Source organism: Oncorhynchus clarkii, chromosome 11, assembly GCF_045791955.1.
Source record: "Oncorhynchus clarkii lewisi isolate Uvic-CL-2024 chromosome 11, UVic_Ocla_1.0, whole genome shotgun sequence".
NCBI lineage: Eukaryota > Metazoa > Chordata > Actinopteri > Salmoniformes > Salmonidae > Oncorhynchus > Oncorhynchus clarkii.
The window spans coordinates 14,330,747-14,351,681 of record NC_092157.1 but is presented as its reverse complement, the minus strand read 5'-3'; the positions used below and the strand labels follow the sequence as shown (position 1 = coordinate 14,351,681).

The 20,935-nt window shown below is 41.8% G+C and overlaps 1 protein-coding gene across 1 annotated transcript in view; it reads right to left on the bottom strand.

Moving 5' to 3' along the window:
* The window catches only part of LOC139420621 (carboxypeptidase A6-like), a 38,407-nt gene extending 26,751 nt beyond the window's left edge, over positions 1-11,656 (bottom strand). The window contains exon 1 of the mRNA XM_071170821.1: positions 11,541-11,656. Within this exon, the coding sequence (XP_071026922.1) occupies positions 11,541-11,656 (116 nt within the window). The remainder of the gene's footprint in view (positions 1-11,540) is intronic.
* Positions 11,657-20,935: the final 9,279 nt, after the last annotated feature.

Here is a 20,935-nt window from a genome sequence, read left to right as displayed (position 1 = left end):
ATATCTATGTAACTACTTTACAGCAACATTTTATAGTGATAGTAAGAATAAACTGCACACATTTCCATTGCTGTGGAAGGAACATGCAATATTTGTACATTTTATGTCACTCTTCCTTACCAAAACAAATTAAACTGTGTGTTCTGGGATATAGCGTATCATGGAGTTGGAATCAAGTGAACCCTCTCACAACTTTGTATACGTGGATGAGGCTGGCTTCAACCTGACCAAATGCAGAAGGCGGGGTCAGAATATCATCAGTCACAGAGCTACTGTGGATTTGCCAGGCCAACGGGGAGGAAATATCACCATGTGTGCTGCTATTTCGGAGCATGGTGTCCTAACCCATATCCCCCTTATAGGGCCATACAACACCCAGCATCTACTCAACTTTTTAGAGACTCTCTACAGGGCTCTCATCCCTGATGATGAGAGGGGTCTGTTTAGAGAGGATTTGCCAAAGTATGTGGTCATTTGTGATAATGTGAGTTTCCATCGATCAAACATCATAAGGCAATGATTTGTGACCCACCCGAGGATGCTCATAGAATTCCTCCCACCTTATTCACCATTCCTTAACCCAATTGAGGAGTTATTTTCAGCATGGAGGTGGAAGTTGTACGATCGTCAGCCACACACACAGATGACCCTGCTGGCTGCAATGGATGCAGCATGTGAGGACATCACAGTAGACGCCTGCAGAGGATGGATAAGGCATTCCAAAAGATTATTTCCATGTTGCATTGGAAGGGAAAATATCCTATGTGATGTGGATGAGAATATGTGGGCCGACAGACAGGAACGTCTGGATGTGTAGAGACAGCACAACAGTGCTACGGGCAAAGTTGTGCCTTAGAGGTGGTTTGCTGTGTTTCTTTCTAATTTAGTTTGTTTCCCTTTGTGCCCCTTGGGTTGTCCAGTCTCTTTCAATCCATACCCCACATATGTAAATAGTACTGTTGAAATTGATATATGCCATAGAAGTGCAGCCTTGTGCATTTTCAATACAGTAACTGTCATCCAAACTGTAGCCTAAGTTTACATCAGGTAATACTGTCAAAGTACACAGTTACATTGACAACATGCCTAAACATTTAGACGACCTTGTTCGTGAACAATGACTCAATGACTTATCATTCTGATGACACTGACATGATCATTGACATGAATGTTTACTTTTGAGAGATGTACTAAGGATTTTTAGTGACTGACTAGCTTTAGAAACATGTCTATTGTATATTGGAGTTTGTACAAATTGCTCTGAGAAATGCACTTATTATTTTGCACATGTTAGGGATGATGTGAAAAATGCACCAAAGCGACTGAGAAAAACTGTAAATAACTGAATAAAGTTTTTTGTTATCAAACAAACAGTTAGCGGCCAGCAAGTAGGCTTAGTGTAGAGTTCAAGACATGGTTAATGGAATTATCATTTCAGAAATCATGCAAATCCACAATAGAAATAACAAAAATGTAGATCAGGTGATAAGAGTCATAATGTTTGAACGGTTTGGGCTATAGACAAGCAGTTTGGGCTAGAGACAAGTGGTTTGGGCTACAGACAAGTGGTTTGGGATAGAGACAAGTGGTTTGGGCTACAGACAAGCAGTTTGGGCTAGAGACAATTTGTTTGGGCTACAGACAAGCGGTTTGGGATAGAGACAAGTGGTTTGGGATAGAGACAAGTGGTTTGGGCTACAGACAAGCGGTTTGCTGAAGTTGGAGACTTTTACCTCCCTCACCGACTTCAAACATCTGCTATCTGAGCAGCTAACCGATCGCTGCAGCTGTACATAGTCTATCGGTAAATAGCCCACCCAATTTTACCTACCTCATCCCTATACTGTTTATATTTATTTACTTTTCTGCTCTTTTGCACACCAGTATCTCTACCTGTACATGACCATCTGATCATTTATCACTCCAGTGTTAATCTGCAAAATTGTAATTCTTCACCTACCTCCTCATGCCTTTTGCACACAATGTATATAGACTCTCTTTTTTTTCTACTGTGTTATTGACTTGTTAATTGTTTACTCCATGTGTAACTCTGTTTTGTCTGTTCACACTGCTATGCTTTATCTTGGCCAGGTCGCAGTTGTAAATGAGAACTTGTTCTCAACTAGTCTACCTGGTTAAATAAAGGTGAAATAAAAAAATAAAAAATAAAATAAAAAAATAAAATTGGGATAGAGACAAGTGGTTTGGGATAGAGACAAGTGGTTTGGGCTACAGACAAGTGGTTTGGGCTAGAGACAAGTGGTTTGGGCTAGAGACAAGTGGTTTGGGCTAGAGACAAGTGATTTGGGCTCGAGACTAGCAGTTTAGACTAGAGACAAGTGGTTTGGACTAGAGACAATTGTAAAGGGGTGAAGCATGACGGTTTAGGGGCTGGGCTATGTAGTAGGCCCTGCTCACAGTTGGTACAGTGAAGCCTAATCAGACTTGCCCGTGTGCATCATGCTTCTCACAGGTGAGGTGCAAAGGGAAGTGAGCACTGGGGCTACCGGACTTTCCAGGTAAGAAAGGGTTTACAGAGCGGCAAATGAAGTGGGTCTTTATATATTTCAAATTGGCCTGCTATTGGTCAAATCTTTTATACTAATTTACCAATCACATCATGTTTTGTTTTGTATACCTATTTTGACTGGTCCCTGAACCCATAAAGACAATGTAGAAATATATAAATACCCTTCTTAACTTTCCCATCTGTTAGACCTAAAGTCTGAGGCAAAGAGCCTAAAGCCTATAAAACTATAGGTTTGAAAACTGTGGCTGAGAGCTGAAACACATACTTTTTTTTAACAAAGAAGAAGCACCTTCATCAACTTCCAATCCACTGTCCTCCAAGAGTTCCTAAATGTTCTGTTTACTCTCACAGGTGAGGTGAAATTATACAATGTAGTCTAGCCTATTGACTTTGCACACACCGGACAATACAAATATATCAACTTTGCTCCCAACGGCACATATCATTTTTGCCATTCAGTGTAGCTTATTATCTGGGCGAATATTTCTTTAGGCGCAATGGTGCTAAATCTAAATTCCAGGTCACACAGCCAAATAGTTAGTAGGATGTACGACCAATAGGGTCGCAATTTAGAGCCCTGACCCTGACTATGAAACACATTGGTGAAAATAACCTAAAAATCCATACCACATTATTAGATTCAGTAGCAAACAACGTCAATCATAGGACTGTTTGAAGCCCTAGCAATTCCTTTCAGGTGTAAACATGGGAAACAGATGAATGAAAAACACTTCATCTGATTCTGATGTTCCATTGGGGCTAGCAGTCAATTCTTATTCTCATCTGTCTAACACTGCATCTGAATCTCCTGTCTTCATAGGATATAAAGGCAATCCCTAGACACACTGAGAATGTATCTACACTAACAATACTGTCATAAAGACAACAACATCATAAGAAGGAAACCAGTCTGCTAGTCCCACATCTATCCCTTGTGTTTGACTAACTGAAACCATATCAACCACCTAAGCTTTCATGGATTGGCTTTCATATTTCTCCACACAGTACATCAAGTCAGCGACCAGATTCATACTGTACTGTAAAGCTTTGCATAGGAATCCATTTCCCGTCCGGTTTAAATTACATTTGAAATGAAACTATTAACTGTATGGATGTATGAGTGTGGTACTTCAACTAAACGGAAACAACTGTTCCCTATAAACTCTTAATGAAGGCGTGTCACAAATGGGACTTGGCATAGTTCAGCACCTGTCACAGACAGCTCTCGTTAGGCTATATCCAAGCTCTTGGAATCACTGTTTACATTCCTGTGGGAACTCATAATATGAACTTTGTAACCGTATAGCTTCCGTCCCTCTCCTCGCCCCTACCTGGACTCGAACCAGGGACCCTCTGAACACATAGACAACAGCCACCCTCGAAGCATCGTTAACCATCGCGCCACAAAAGCCATTGCCCTTGCAGAGCAAGAGGAAAAACTACTTCAAGGTCTCAGAGCTAGTGAAGTCACCGATTGAAACGCTATTAGCACGCACCGCTGCTAACTAGCTAGCCATTTCACATCGTTACACTCACTCCCTATAGCTCTCTCTCTATATATTTATCTTCCTCACTCCTTATAGCTCTCTCTCTCTATATATATATTTCTCTTCCTCACTCCTTATAGCTCTCTCTCTCTCTATTTCTCTTCCTCACTCCCTATAGCTCTCTCTCTCTCTATTTCTCTGCCTCACTCCCTATAGCTCTCTCTCTCTCTCTATTTCTCTTCCTCACTCCCTACAGCGCTCTCTCTCTCTCTATTTCTCTTCCTCACTCCCTATAGCTCTCGCTCTCTCTCTCTATTTCTCTTCCTTACTCCCTACAGCGCTCTCTCTCTCTATTTCTCTTCCTCACTCCCTATAGCTCTCTCTCTCTCTATTTCTCTTCCTCACTCCCTATAGCTCTCTCTCTCTCTATTTCTCTTCCTCACTCCCTATAGTTCTCTCTCTCTCTCTATTTCTCTTCCTCACTCCGTGCGCTCTCTCTCTCTCTATTTCTCTTCCTCGCTCCCTATAGCTCTCTCTCTCTCTCTCTCTATTTCGCTTCCTCACTCCCTATAGCTCTCTCTCTCTCCCTCTTGCTCTTTTTTTCTCTTCCTCACTCCCTATAGTTCTCTCTCTCTCTCTATTTCTCTTCCTCACTCCGTGGGCTCTCTCTCTCTCTATTTCTCTTCCTCGCTCCCTATAGCTCTCTCTCTCTCTCTCTCTCTCTCTATTTCGCTTCCTCACTCCCTATAGCTCTCTCTCTCTCTCTCTCTCTCTCTCCTCACTCCCTATAGCTCTCTCTCTCTCCCTCTTGCTCTTTTTTTCTCTTCCTCACTCCCTATAGCTCTCTCTCTCTCTCCCTCTCGCTCTCTATTTCTCTTCCTCACTCCCTATAGCTCTCTCTCTCTCTATTTCTCTTCCTCACTCCATATAGCTCTCTCTTTCTCTCTCTCTCTCTATTTATCTTCCTCACTTCCTATAGCTCTCTCTCTCTCTCTCTCTCTCTCTCTGTCTCTCTCTCTCTCTCTCTCTCTCTCTCTATTTCGCTTCCTCACTCCCTATAGCTCTCTCTCTCTCTCTCTCTCTCCTCACTCCCTATAGCTCTCTCTCTCTCCCTCTCGCTCTTTTTTTCTCTTCCTCACTCCCTATAGCTCTCTCTCTCTCTCTCCCTCTCGCTCTCTATTTCTCTTCCTCACTCCCTATAGCTCTCTCTCTCTCTCTCTATTTCTCTTCCTCACTCCCTATAGCTCTCTCTCTCTCCCCCTCTCTTTTTCTCTTCCTCACTCCCTATAGCTCTCTCTCTCTATTTCTCTTCCTCACTCCCTATAGCTCTCTCTCTCTCTATTTCTCTTCCTCACTCCCTATAGCTCTCTCTCTCTCTCTCTCTCTCTCTCTCTCCTCACTCCCTATAGCTCTCTCTCTCTCCCTCTTGCTCTTTTTTTCTCTTCCTCACTCCCTATAGCTCTCTCTCTCTCTCCCTCTCGCTCTCTATTTCTCTTCCTCACTCCCTACAGCTCTCTCTCTCTCTATTTCTCTTCCTCACTCCATATAGCTCTCTCTTTCTCTCTCTCTCTATTTCTCTTCCTCACTCCCTATAGCTCTCTCTCTCTCTCTCTCTCTCTCTCTCTCTGTCTCTCTCTCTCTCTCCCTCTCGCTCCCTCTCTCTCTCTCTCTCTCTCTCTCTCTATTTCTCTTCCTCACTCCCTATAGCTCTCTCTCTCTCTCTCTCTATTTCTCTTCCTCACTCCCTATAGCTCTCTCTCTCTCTCTCTCTCTATTTCTCTTCCTCACTCCCTATAGCTCTCTCTCTCTCTCTCTCTCTCTATTTCTCTTCCTCACTCCCTATAGCTCTCTCTCTCTCTATTTCTCTTCCTCACTCCCTATAGCTCTCTCTCTCTCTCTCTCTCTCTCTGTCTCTCTCTCTCTCTCCCTCTCGCTCCCTCTCTCTCTCTCTCTCTCTCTCTCTCTATTTCGCTTCCTCACTCCCTATAGCTCTCTCTCTCTCTCTCTCCTCACTCCCTATAGCTCTCTCTCTCTCCCTCTCGCTCTTTTTTTCTCTTCCTCACTCCCTATAGCTCTCTCTCTCTCTCCCTCTCGCTCTCTATTTCTCTTCCTCACTCCCTATAGCTCTCTCTCTCTCTCTCTATTTCTCTTCCTCACTCCCTATAGCTCTCTCTCTCTCCCCCTCTCTTTTTCTCTTCCTCACTCCCTATAGCTCTCTCTCTCTATTTCTCTTCCTCACTCCCTATAGCGCTCTCTCCCCCTCTCTTTTTCTCTTCCTCACTGCCTATAGCTCTCTCTCTCTATTTCTCTTCCTCACTCCCTATAGCTCTCTCTCTCTCTCTCCCTCTCTCTCTCTCTCTCTCTCTTTTTCTCTTCCTCACTCCCTATAGCTCTCGCTCTCTCTCTATTTCTCTTCCTCACTCCCTATAGCTCTCTCTTTCTCTCTCTCTCTCTATTTCTCTTCCTCACTCCCTATAGCTCTCTCGCTCTCTCTCTCTCTCTTTCTCTTCCTCACTCCCTATAGCGCTCTCTCCACCTTTCTATTTCTCTTCTTCACTCCCTATAGCTCTCTCTCTCTATTTCTCTTCCTCACTCCCTATAGCACTCTCTCTCTCCCTCTGTCTATTTATGCCTTTCTCTATCATGTTTCCATTTTCCACCAGGTCTTTCACACTGTGACACATTGTGTTGTGGCCCCCTTAAACAAAGGTGGCCCAGGGCCGCTTATAGGGATGAGGAAGAGAAGGAACAAAGGGGCATTACACCCCACTCCAGCGGCCACAAGAAATGCCACCAACAGCCCTTCCCCAATGCTACACGCAGCCTCATTGCCTACAGGTTAGAGCATGACTTAGAGACCCTTCATCTAGGGCAAAATCCCTTTCCACCCCAAACTTGAAAACTGTGTAGCTCATGCAATGTCCAATACACCATTTCATTTCTATGTTTCTATGCCCATACATGCTGGTTCTGAAACAACAGATAGTGGCTTTCTCTTTTGTTTCCCTATGATACATTATCAATGGCATTTTAAATAATAACGACTTCTTAGTCAGATTTGAGCGACAATGACATCATATGACAAAGTGCACCCTATAGAAGTCAAAACAATCCACCAAGGCTGCAGTCTAGTTCTACTCCTGAAAGGTGTTTTATCGTCACCCAAATTGACCCATCTTTTCCTTGTCATAGCGATCCCCATGGATCATAGACTCTCTGTCAAAATGCTGGCACTGCCTTCTCAGTGTGTCTCAGTGTGTCTTTAAAGCCTGCTGTGCACTGGTAGCATTTCTTTCTAGGCTAAAGCTGTCTTTTAAGCTGTCAATCTGACATTTCACTCAGCTCTCTCTATGGCAGTAACCTTTTAACTGAGCCCTTGGCACTAAGACAGAAGGCACTTCTCTGTAGTCCTTTTGGATACCGAGAGAAATTCTATTATCGCTCCACTCTGTACTGTAGGCCCACCTTCAATATACCCAACTCTGTGTGCCCAATTGTTGAGGGAATAGGGGCACATAGTCCTTCTGTATCACAATATCAAGATCTGACAAGTGTACTGTATTCAGGGTTTCCCCTTTATGCATTTAGCCGCAGCACACAAATTGTGGCTGCCACTACAAAAAAACTAAAATATATATTAATAATAATGATATTTTGTTTCGGGATGGTAAAATGTGTTCAGTGTAAACTTACATAAAAAGAACATGAGCTGGCGCACACCCAGAGTAATAGTTTGTGTGGAGGTGCTGACTAACGGACAATAAACTATAAACTATCAAAATAAAGAAAGTCGCACACTCCATGTGTAATCTCCCAGCAATTTAATGGGTATTTACCAACGTTTTGGCACCACTGTGCCTTCCTCAGTGTCACTGTGCCTTCCTCATGGTCACTGTGCCTTCCTCAGGGTCACTGTGCCTTCCTCATGGTCACTGTGCCTTCCTCAGGGTCACTGTGCCTTCCTCATGGTCACTGTGCCTTCCTCATGGTCACTGTGCCTTCCTCAGGGTCACTGTGCCTTCCTCAGGGTCACTGTGCCTTCCTCAGGGTCACTGTGCCTTCCTCAGGGTAATGTCATGATTTTGATAGTTTTCAGTGTAAACTTAAACAACTAAAACCAGATATAAAGTACGTAGAAAGAAAATGTCATGGTATGGAAACATGTTCAATTTGGTTTAAATAATGCAAAAACAAAGTGTTGGAGAAGAAAGTAAAAGTGCAATATGTGCCATGTAATAAAGCTAACGTTTTAAGTTCCTTACTCAGAACATATGAAAGCTGGTGGTTCCTTTTAACACTAGTCTTCAATATTCCCAGGTAAGAAGTTTTAGGTTGTAGTTATTATAGGACTATTTCTCTCTATACAATTTGTATGTCATATACCTTTGACTATTGGATGTTCTAATAGGTATTTTAGTATTGCCAGCATAATCTCGGGAGTTGATAGGCTTGAAGTCATAAACAGCGCAATGCTTGAAGCACAGCGAAGAGCTGCTGGCAAATGCAAGAAAGTGCTGTTTGAATGAATGCTTACGAGCCTGCTGCTGCCTACCACCGCTCAGTCAGACTGCTCTATCAAATCATAGACTTAATTATCATATAATAACACACAGAAATACGAGCCTTAGGTCATTAATATGGTCAAATCCGGAAACAATAATTTCGAAAACAAAATGTTTATTCTTTCAGTGAAATATGGAACCATTCGTATTTTATCTAACGGGTGGCATCCCTAAGTCTAAATATTGCTGTTACATTGCACAACCTTCAATGTTATGTCATAATTATGTACAATTCTGGCAAATTAATTACGGTCTTTGTTAGGAAGAAATGGTCACAGTTCACAGTTCGCAACGAGCCAGGCGGCCCAAACTGCTGCATATACCCTGACTCTGCTTGCACAGAATGCAAGAGAAGGGACACAATTTCCCTAGTTAAAATAAATTCATGTTAGCAGGCAATATTAATTAAATATGCAGGTTTAAAAAAGATATACTTGTGTATTGATTTTAAGAAAGGCATTGATGTTTATGGTTAGGTACACATTGGTGTAACGACAGTGCTTTTTTTGCGAATGCGCTTGTTAAATCATCACCCGTTTGGCGAAGTAGGCTGTGATTCAATGATAAATTAACAGGCACCGCATTGATTATATGCAACGCAGGACAAGCTAGATAAACTAGTAATATCATCAACCATGTGTAGTTAACTAGTGAGTATGTTAAGATTTATTGTTTTTTACAAGATAAGTTTAATGCTAGCTAGCAACTTACCTTGGCTCCTTGCTGCACTCGCATAACAGGTAGTCAGCCTGCCATGCAGTCTCCTCGTGGAGTGCAATGTAATCGGCCATAATCCGTGTCCAAAAATGCTGAGTACTGTCATGGATCCCTCCGGAACTGTCATTACGCACACCTGGTCCCTATTCCCATTGATTAGTAATTGTATGAGTGTGGCCTTTGTTCACCATTGTCCTGTTGATTATTGTTGCTATGTCCGTTGGTCGTGTGAGAACCTGTGCTGTGTTGTTTTGGCTTTCTGGTCACGTATATGGTGCAGATGATTACGGGTCTCATCCCATGTGATAATCAATGTGCGATTGCGTATTTATTGGAGGTACTCTTCGCTATTTTGTTTGGGTTTCAACCCTGTGTTTTGTTACGTGTTTGTTTGGTCTTCGTCCAAATGCCTTTACAAGGCACGCTGTCATTTGGAAAATAAAACCCCTATTACACATTCCTGTGCCTGTCTCCCGATCTATTTATAGCATCATGACATTAAGCCATGGAAAAGGTTGTAGAATTGCAGGAAATTAGCTTTAAAACAGAAATATTTCTCTCAGCCCCCATGAAAAAAAATGTGCATTGCAGGAAACTAGCTTTAAAACTGTAAAATGTTCTCTCCGCTGCATAGCAAAATGGGTAGAATTGCAGGGAATTAGCTTTAAAACCGTGCAATTGGCCACGCTCACTACCCCCCCATGCTAACTTTACCACCTCTGCTGAAAAAAATCCTAGGGGAAACACTGGTATTAGACCATGCTCAACCAACAGGAGACATGATAATTACCGAAAGCAAACTCATATAATCACAAAGATTTAACAACAATAGTGACCATTTAGTCCTTAAGACTAAAGGCTCATTGTGCAATCCTTCAACAGATTAAAACTAAGTGGGACAACACCCACTATCATACAGTATAAGGAATTCTGAACAGAACGGCACAGAGTTCCCTACAGTGTCAGCGTCGGGAGTCTTGTTTCCTTGCCCTGGTTTTCCTACCTTGATAAAGTGGGATGGTCTGTGCTGAGCAGCTAGGGTTTGGGTGGGTTACCGGGGCTTTTGGAACAAGTCCAGGATGCAGGGGAACGAGGGGGGTGGGGCTATGGAAGGACAGATGGGATCCTGCTGTGCCTCCCAAAACTACCCCAAAGCTCCCTGAAATTATGCCTAGAGGAGAGCAATTACTTGCTCAGGAATACCCTCCAAAATTGCCCAAAGTGTACTCTAAACTATCCCTCAGTTCCCCAATGTGCTTCAGGCGCCCAAAATGTTCCCACTGTGCCCCCTCGGTGTGCCCCATGCACCTTGACGGAACTCTGTGAATTCCAGAACTTCAACACAGCCAGGTTCTCTTCTGAGGTTCTCTGTCCCAAAAGAGGCTGTCTCCCAATGTTCCATTTTCCCTGATCTGTCTGGTATCAACTGCAGTTGCTGCATCTCTAACTAGCCAGCACTTATCATAAGAGCTGTGGGGCCAAAACGTGACAACTGTAGGCTTATCTTACATCCATCATAACATCTTGGTGTTCCATTTGTCTCGAATACACAAAGTAGAAAACACGTGTCTCCAGCAAGGATGATTTACTATCCATAGGAGAGAAAAACGTGCACTCACACATACACAACTGCTTTGGAAAATCCATCTCTTTTCAACAGGAGATGAGGGGAAGTAAACCCCATGCTTCATCTGAGGATAGAATTACTTTCAGTAGACCAACTTAAATCAGCAAAGTAGAAACAATAACAAAGCGTCCCCGCCTCTGTTTCGGTAAAAAGCTGAGGGATAGGGCTAGAGAAATGTAGGCCTAACCACTCTCAAATTCGTAGAATGAGCTATGGATGCAAAGGCTACCATCCATGATATCACATGCATTGTTTTCACTATGTTTTTAGTGGTTGTTGACATTTACTTTATTTATCAACATTGGAGTAAAACAAGCTTATATTTTGAGTTCTGATGGGATATGACAGTTTAACTAAGTTCATGACTCATTGATAGCCTATGTTATAATCTTCCAGAATCAATGGGTAGGCTATATTTCATGAATGAATTAATCCAAAAATGGATGTAGCAACTGCTGATTGCCCCTTTAAAATACAGATAATTCCTTTTATGTTTTACCCTTCTTTGTTTTACCTCATAGGTGTTCAACTTCAAGTTTTCAACACGAATGAGAGCTCAGGATTCAACTTTATCTTCCAGTCACAAAGCTCAGAAATGAATGAGAATCCTCACTTACCCTGCATAGCGGTTGTTGTAGAGGTACGCACCAACGGGACATAGCACGTTACTGAGGATAATCACACAGCCCAGTAAAACTAAGGCTTGAACTGCGCATCTAAAGTTAACTGCCATCCCGAGCAAATATTAATAATGACAGAGGATAGCCCCACTTTTCGCCCTCCAATTTGATTTCTCTGCAGACTGTAGATCAACTTCGTATAAGAATATAAACGAGGATAAAAATTAGTACGGGGCCCCAGTCAACAGGTTTGATTATGAAGCCTCATGTGTCGTTGGTGCGTTCAGCGCGTTGTTCCGTTGACGCTCCTCTGACAATTGCACAAAAGGGCTGCGGAGGTGCGAAAGTCGGTCAACTGGCACCGGGGAGTCATTTAGCCACCTCGGTGAAGCCCTGGTGTGAATTGAAGGATATCCCGTTCTTTTTAAAATGTGCAGAATCTGTCACGTGACCCGGTGTGTGTCAAGGAGGTCGGTAAATGGATCCCTATCCCGTTTGGATACGAATAGTGCTATGCTATACACTGAACCCTCCCTAACCTTAACCGTAACACCTAGCTTAACCCTAACATTAACCCTTACTACCTAACCCTAACATTAACCGATACCTTAACCATTTGAAATGTCAACTTCAATGGGGTAGGGACTTCCCGATTATCCCAAATAGCAGAGTGTTACCGAAGCGAGTTATTTAAATCGATAGCATCGTTTAGTTACACTGTGAACAGGACCATATGCCTCTTGCAAAATAGGCTTTGCCTGACGGTGCTCTATCGGAGAAGAAACGTCAGTTTGGCCAGAGCAGTGTGGATGGGCAGACAGGCTATATAGCCTGCCTGACAAAGAACAAACTCTAACAAAAAAATAACTATTGGGGTCTTTAATACATTTTGGAGAACAGATATTATTCCATTTATAAAAATAAAAAAATGTAAGTATTAAATTACCTGGTATGATGGTGCATTGATATAATAATAGCCATTATTTTTTGCATTTATGCACAAAGTCGACCTTTAAATTAACTTTCCACTGTTTCCATATGTCTATGAAATATGATCTATAATTATGGTGCCTTCAGAATGTATTCATACCCCTTGACTTATTCCACATTTTGTTGTGTTATAGGCTGAACTCAAAATGGATTCATTTTTTTTCTGACCCATCTACACACAATAACCCATAGTGAAGTGAAAACAGATGCTTCTACAAGGTATTGACTCAGAGGTGGGAATACTTATGTAAATTAGATATTTCTGTATTTTATTTTCAATAAATATTTGTTAAAATGTCTAAAAACATATTTTCACTTTGTCATTATGGGGTATTGTGTGTAGATGGGTGAGAAATTGTATTTATTTAATCAGGTTGCAACACAACAACATGTGGAATAAATCAAGGGGTATGAATACTTTCTGAAGGCACTGTAGTTACAATATGAGTGAAATAGTTTCCTTCCAAAAAATGTTAATCAAGTATTTTAAAAAGCAGCTTTTCTGTGTTGGTATGGTGTGGGCGTATACCGGTCACAAAACATATTCATGCAACGACATCATCCTCTACGAGGAAATAGAAAGCATTTTTTAAATGGTCTGTTTGAGATAGAAGCTTGAGGTGGTTATGCATTGGCCACAAATAAGAGTATAGGAGAAGTCATCAACATGATTTGGGTATCAGTTAACAGAATATTAACTGTTAAAAGTGAGATGTTTCCAGGGCAGTTCATTTAAAACAGATAATGTTTCTCTCTGCCCCATGGCAAAATGTGTAGAATTGCAGGAAATTAGCTTTAAAACAGCAACATTTTATCTCAGACTCATGACAAAATGTATAGAATAGCATTATAAAACCGCACATTTTTCTCTCTGCACCATGGCAAAATGTGTTGAAATGCAGGAAGTTTGTTTATTCCTAAAATAAATATTTCCACTTATCCTTTCACTTATACTGTGTTTTCAAAATCCCCCTCCATATACCCCTCAAAATAAACCTCAAGAGGGGGATAATAAGTAATGTCAAACTGTGTAGAATTGCAGGAAATGCGTTTAAAACTATATATATATATATATATACACGATTCCATATGTGTTATTTCATATGTTGATATATATATTTTGACTATACTGTGGATATATATATATATATATATATATATATATATATATATATATATATATATATATATATATATCCACACATATATATATATATATATATATATATATATATATATATATATATATATATATATATATATATATATATATCTCCACAGTACTAGTCAAAAGTTTGGGCACACCTATTCATTCAAGGGTTGCTCTTTATTTTTACTATTTTCTACATTGTAGAACAATAGTTACGACATCAACACTATGAAATAACACATATGGAATCGTGCAGTGACCAAAAGAGTGTCAAACAAATCAAAATATATTTTAGATTCTTCAAAATAGCCACCCTTTGCCTTGACGACAGCTTTGCACGGTCTTGGCATTCTCTCAACCAGTTTCACCTGGAATGCTTTTCCAACAGTCTTGAAGGAGATCCCACATATTCTGAGCACTTGTTGGCTGCTTTTCCTTCACTCTGCGGTCCAAGTCATCCCAAACCATCTCAGTTGGGTTAAGGTCGGGTGATTGTGGAGGCCAGGTCATCTGATGCAGTGCTCCTTCACTATCCTTCTTTGTCAAATAGCCCAGCCTGGAGTTGTGTTGGGTCATTGTCCTGTTGAAAAACAAACGATAGTCCCACTAAGCACAAACCAGATGTCTGCAGTATCACTGCAGAATGCTGTGGTAGCCATGCTGGCTAAGTGTGCCTTGAATTTTAAATAAATCCCTGACATAGTCACCAGCAAAGCACCCCCACATCATTGCACCTCCTCCTCCATGCTTCACGGTGGGAACCACACGTGGAGATCATCCGTTCACCTACTCTGCGTCTCACAAAGACACGGCGGTTGGAACTAAAATCTCAAATTTGGACTCATCAGTCCAAAGAACAGATTTTTACCAGTCTAATGTCCATTGCTCGTGTTTCTTGGCCCAAGCAAGTCTCTTCTTATTATTGGTGTCCTTTATTAAGTGGTTTCTTTGCAGCAATTCAACCATGAAGTCCTGATTCACGCATTCTCTACTGAACAGATGATGTTGAGATGTGTCTGTTACTTGAACTCTTTGAATCATTTATTTGGGCTGCAATCTGAGGTGCACTTAACTCTAACACACTTATGCTTTGCAGCAGAGGTAACTCTGGGTCTCCCTTTCCTGTGGCGGTCCTCATGAGAGCCAGTTTCATCTTAGCGCTTGATGGTTTTTGTGACTGGAAGTTTTTGAAACGTTCCAGATTGACTGACCTTTATGTCTTAAAGTAATGATGGGCTATTGTTTATCTTTGCTTATTTGAGCTGTTCTTGCCATAATATGGACTTGGTCTTTTACCAAATAGGGCTATCTTCTGTATACCACCCCTACCTTGTCACAACACAAGTGATTGACTCAAACACATTAAGAAGGAAAGAAATTCCACAAATGTACTTTTATCAAGACACACCTGTTTATCAAGGCAAACAGTGGCTACTTTGAAGAAACTGAAATATAAAATATATTTGGATTTGGTTAACACTTTATTGGTTACTACATGATTCCATATGTGCTATTTCATAAGTTTGATGTTTTCACTATTATTCTACAATGTAGAAAATAGTAAAAATAAAGAAAAACCCTTGAATGAGTAGGTGTGTCCAAATTTTTGACTGGTACTGTATATAGATCAGGGGGGGGGGGGGGGGGGACCCCGTCTACTGTTCTTCCCCCTCCCAATATTGACACCTCAATTTCACCCTTAGAATGTTTATCCATATAGTAGCCAATTTTTTACAAATATAAGTTGTTTATCAGTTTTAGTAAGCAACTATTTTGACAGCATAGCCTTACGCATATTTATAAAGCACAGCTAAAGTGATAACCTTCATATGTCCTTTCTGTAGGCCTACTCTGTGAAACACTTGTTTAAATAAAAAAATGAATCCACTCAGTGTTTGCTGAGCTCCTGCACACTGAAATATTTTTATTTTTTAACCTTTATTTAACTAGGCAAGTCAGTTAAGAACAAATTCTTATTTACAATGACGGCCTTCCCCAGCCAAACCCTATCAATGCTGGGCCAGTTGTGCGCCACCCTATGGGACTCCCAATCACGGCAAGTTGTGATACAGCCTGGAATCGAGCCAGGGTCTGTGATGGCGCCTCTAGCACTGAGATGCAGTGCCTTAGACTGCTATGCCCCTTAGGAGCCCTAATTAAGACTGTTAAGTCTATATATTAATATACCCTAATTAAGACTGGAAATCATAGACCATACAAGGGTATTCAAATACTATTTGAGAAGGTTTCATACACAAATTTCCTAGGTGGCAAAGGACGGGCTGGATAATGTAATTTATAGTAACAAACACCAACCTCACAAACCATGCAACCAGAAACTGTTCACACCTCTCTTGTTGCAAGAGAGAAAAAATTGCAGCTTTAAAGCTAATTTTCTGCAGTTCTACACGTTATAAACATGTCTCAATGGAAACAGAGATCTGTGGGGTTTCAATCCTTGACTGGACTGGAATAATGTAATTGTCCCCAGCCCTGAGTTCAATAGAGGTCTGTGCCATTTAATCAGTCCATCAGTCAGTCGATGTGTGCCCCAGACTATGGGGGAATGAGTGAAGCCAGACCCTATGTTAGAACTGGGATGAGAACAGAATATCTCCCCAAATGTTCAGATAGAGCTAGAAATACTAGATTGTTGTGAAATAACTTACAGTGAAAGTATTCTGACCACTTGACTTTTTCCACATGTTGTTACGTTACAGCCTTGTTCTAAAATTGATTAAATAGTTTTTTTGCTCATCAAACTATACACAATACCTCATAACGACAAAACAAAAAATATTTATTTTAGAAAATTTTGCAAATGTATTACAAATAAAAATGGAAATATCACATTTACATAAAACGTGGAAAAAGTCAAGGAGTGTGAATACTTTACGAATGCGTAGTAGCTACCCAGCTATCCATCAAATCGCCAGACTCATTGAAGATGATACAGTTCTGTCTGGCCTGATGATTGGGGCATCCATCCCAGCCTACTGCTACTGCGTTGGCATGTTTCCACCAGGAATCCCTGTGTAGGCTTTAGGTGGCTCTCCCAGTTATTCCAGGCATCGCGTGCCTTCGTTTGATCCTATACTTATCATCCAGCACTGTGATTAAAGGTCTAAATCAACCGCCTGGCTTTTCCCTTTGTGATTGCATGGCAGCAGCACATTTTTCACATGCTACCCTCCTATGTCAACACTGCTCCACCTGTTTTACACCTGATTACTGTACAACACTTTATTCCCCCCCAAACAGATACAGACAGGAATGCTCTGGTTCCTGCCCAGACAGTGAGCTGAAGGAGAGAAGCTTTATACATGTAATAGAAAACGGTATGGGTTCTCTACATTGGTAGAAGGCATCGTTCTACTACCTTAATATTGATAATATTGTTCCTAGGCCGTCATTGAAAATAAGAATTTGTTCTTAACTGACTTGCCTAGTTAAATAAAGGTACAATTAAAATTAAAAATAATTATCGTGGCAAGAGTTGGTGTCTATATGTTCATTTTAGTGTAAAGTAACTTCTCCTATGGAGAACTTCTTTGAATGCAGCGATTACAATTGGATATAACTGAAATACATCTCCAGAAAAAGTGATTCCACAAGACAGTTTGGGGATGATGCCCCTGGTGTGCTTGTTGTGAAATGTAATGGTTTTTCAATCAATCATTCTGTGAGTACCACTGCTCACCGAGTTGACTGCAAATCATACCTCCAAAAAAGAATGGGGTCAGAATCTGATAGTTGAGTGTGAACATCCATTATCTCTCAGGTGCTGAATTATAAAATACTGTTAGAGTGACTGACAGCTCTGCTCACTGTAATATAAAACATTGATTTTTAGGGTGCTGGAATGAGTGTGGGTGCTGGGCGTTCTTCCTCCTGAAGATATAATGTGATCATGGAATCATAATTGGAACTCAGCCCGTCTGACACCGATGTGTAGCATGCTCTGCATTTGGTCTGCTTTGGCACATTCCACCGGCCTATTTGAACTAAATCTGTCTGCCACATTCAAAGAGAAAAACAGGTTCATGAGAAACAGAAGAGTCATTTTTGCCTGTCAGAAGCATTGAATCCAAATGTGAACTGGTCAGTTTGGACAGGTATAAAAGGCAGAGTGGTATGTGTTTTAGCTGACGTCCATTGAAAACACATAATTGAAATCCTCCTACTTTTGTGATCTTCACAGGAACATTTAGTAGAGCAATATGGTCAATGCAGAGGGCCGTTGACATACCCCATAGCCAGTTTACAAAATAACATCAAACCCCAGCGGAAGGGTTTTTGAGTACCTTGACAGCCACACATACAGTAGCATATTCATAAGACTATTAGTGTGAATATATCATGTTCTGGGTTGTGGAAGGACACAAATATGTTGCATATATGAAGACTGTGTTGCTTGCTTGGCGGACTGGCAGTAAAACTGAGCTGTGACTTGTTGGTCGGTCAAAGACTCTTGAGATGTAGAGGGAGGCCACTGCTACCTCTCTGGGAGTCGCTGTGGTTTCCATGTTGTTTTTGAAGCACGGGAACGCAGTGCTCCGGTGTACAGTTGAGCTCTTCCTGTGGTTTGTGGGATATGTGGAGGATCCACTCACTCTGGCTCTCACAGAGCCAGGTTCTATACAACCTGGTACGGATAAAATGTCACTGCTGGCACTGGGGGCCAGTAAATTAGAGTGTTTTCTCTCTCAGGCGGACAGTGTGTTGTGAGTGGAAACTAGGGTGTGAATGAGTTCTTTAATATGTCTCTGTTGGCCTGGGGCTGTGGGCATGCGCTGAGGGGGCCTCTGGTCAGACTGACTCTGCTATGCTCTGGGGGTGACTGCAGTTCTTTATGTCCAAACACCCTGTTGCTCTGCTGGGTCAGAGATGAAGTCTGAGCCGGACTGTGAGTACACATCTACAACCTTTGACCTTTTGGGGGGAGGGTTTGGTGGGTGGGTGAGTGAGTGAGTGAGTGAGTGAGTGAGTGAGTGAGTGAGTGAGTGAGTGAGTGAGTGAGTGAGTGAGTGAGAGTGTGTCTAAGGATTGATGTGCGAACAATCAGTCAAGGTCACTGTTGAAGGAGGAAGGGTAGAAGCAATTCATCCCTAAATGTGATGAAATTCAGCAATGTCGTTACTCAGGGTTTCATGGGGATTGACAGGGCTTGCTTTAGTTGCGCTAGCTAGGGGCCTGAATTCTGAAGCCCTTTTGAGGTCCTGAAATATTCTCTCAACATTAGGGACATCAGAGTTGATTGGAAACACACTAGACTAGATCCAGAGATTCACTCAGTGGTTAGAGAAGTTGTTTCACCCTGATCCTGGATATAGAGATGTAGGGGGTACATAACACAACAGCTTGGGGGAAGGAGAGAGAGAGGGAGAGAGAGAGAGAGAGAGAGAGAGAGAGAGAGAGAGAGAGAGAGAGAGAGAGAGAGAGAGAGAGAGAGAGAGAGAGAGAGAGAGGGGTTTGACAGGAAAAGAGGTGTTAGTATAAAGACATCTGCCATCCCCTGCCTTCCATCTCCACACACAATGAAGCTCTCTGGTAATAGAAACCAGTGAGTCTGTCACTGGTATTAAAAATATGGAAGGGCAGCATAAAATACCATCGTTTTTTCTTTTTAAGTGTCAGATGAACTCAAAAGGACTCAAACCTTCATGGTTGCCCTTCATGGCTGTTACCCACAGTCACTTATTGTGTGGAATTTTGAAACGTAGTATGAGTTTAGCGAGTGGGATGAGAGAGGAAGGAGAGTAACAGCTGAGGTCTGTCTACTCAGACATTGAGATGATGAACACAAAGATAGATGGTTGAGGTTAGCTCACCCAGGGTTGGTGTGATGTTGTCAAGAGCAACATGTTTGGACATTCACCCACCATTCTGAGAATGATTCATCCTGCAATGGTAGCTACATCACACAACACTAAACACAGATATAGGAACTTACCACAGATATTGTATTACACTGAAGGTGGAGGTGGGACACAAAGCCATGTCTGTATTTCCATAAGAGTGCTGTACTTCCATCATTGAGTGAAAAAAATGTGGTGTTGCTATCCTTTCAAAGCTACTTTGATGCATCTCAAGGATAACATATCCTCAACCTTTTAAAGGTGTCACAGTGGGTAATATTCCTTTAACATCCCGTATGTGGGTCCTGATCTGAAGCTGTGACTAGTCTGATAAATCGGATTATGAATTTGAGACCCATCTAAGTGATGCGAGATGGAGGTCTGTTGTGCTTGGCACAAACCTAATTTATATGTGTGAATGGTATAAGGGGGATAGGCTGCTCACTTACTGGTCTGAGGCAAAACCACACAACCAACAACATTGGACACTTTATGGAACACAAAGCCTTCACTATCTCATCCTGGAATATCCAAGGCCTGAGGACATCTGCCTTTGGCATAAAGATCAGGAACGTGGACTCCATCAAAGAAATTGGAAATACAGACATTGTCATCCTACAAGAAACCTGGTATAGAGGAGACGGACCCACTGGTTGCCCTCTAGGTTACAGAGAGCTGGTAGTCCCATCCACCAAACTACCAGATGTGAAACAGGGAAGGGACTCAGGGGGTATGCTAATTTGGTATAGAGCAGACCTAACTCACTCCATTAAATTCCTCAAAACAGGAACATTTTACATTTGGCTAGAAATTCAAAAGGAAATGATCTTAACAGAGAAAATTGTCCTCCTGTGTGCTACCTATATCCCCCCACTAGAACCTCCATACTTTCATGAAGACAGCTTCTCCATCCTGGATGGGGAAATCAATCATTTCCAGGCCCAGGGACATGTACTAGTCTGTGGCGACCTAAATGCCAGAACTGGACAAGAACCTGACACCCTCAGCACACAGGTGGACAAACGTCTGCCTGGAGGGGACAGCATTCCCTCCCCCATATGCCCCCCTAGGCACAACTATGACAACATAACCAACAGAAACGGGTCACAACTTCTGCAGCTCTGTCACATGCTGGGTATGTACATAGTCAATGGTAGGCTTTGAGGGGACACCTATAGCTCATCTCTTGACAGTAGTACTGTAGACTACTTTATCACTGACCTCAACCCAGAGTCTCTCAGAGCGTTCACAGTCAGCGCACTGACACCCCTGTCAGACCACAGCAAAATCACAGTCTACTTGAACAGAGCAATATTCAATCAGGAGGCATCAAAGCCAAAGGAACTGAGTAATATTAAGAAATGCTATAGATGGAAGGAATGCAGTTTGGAAAC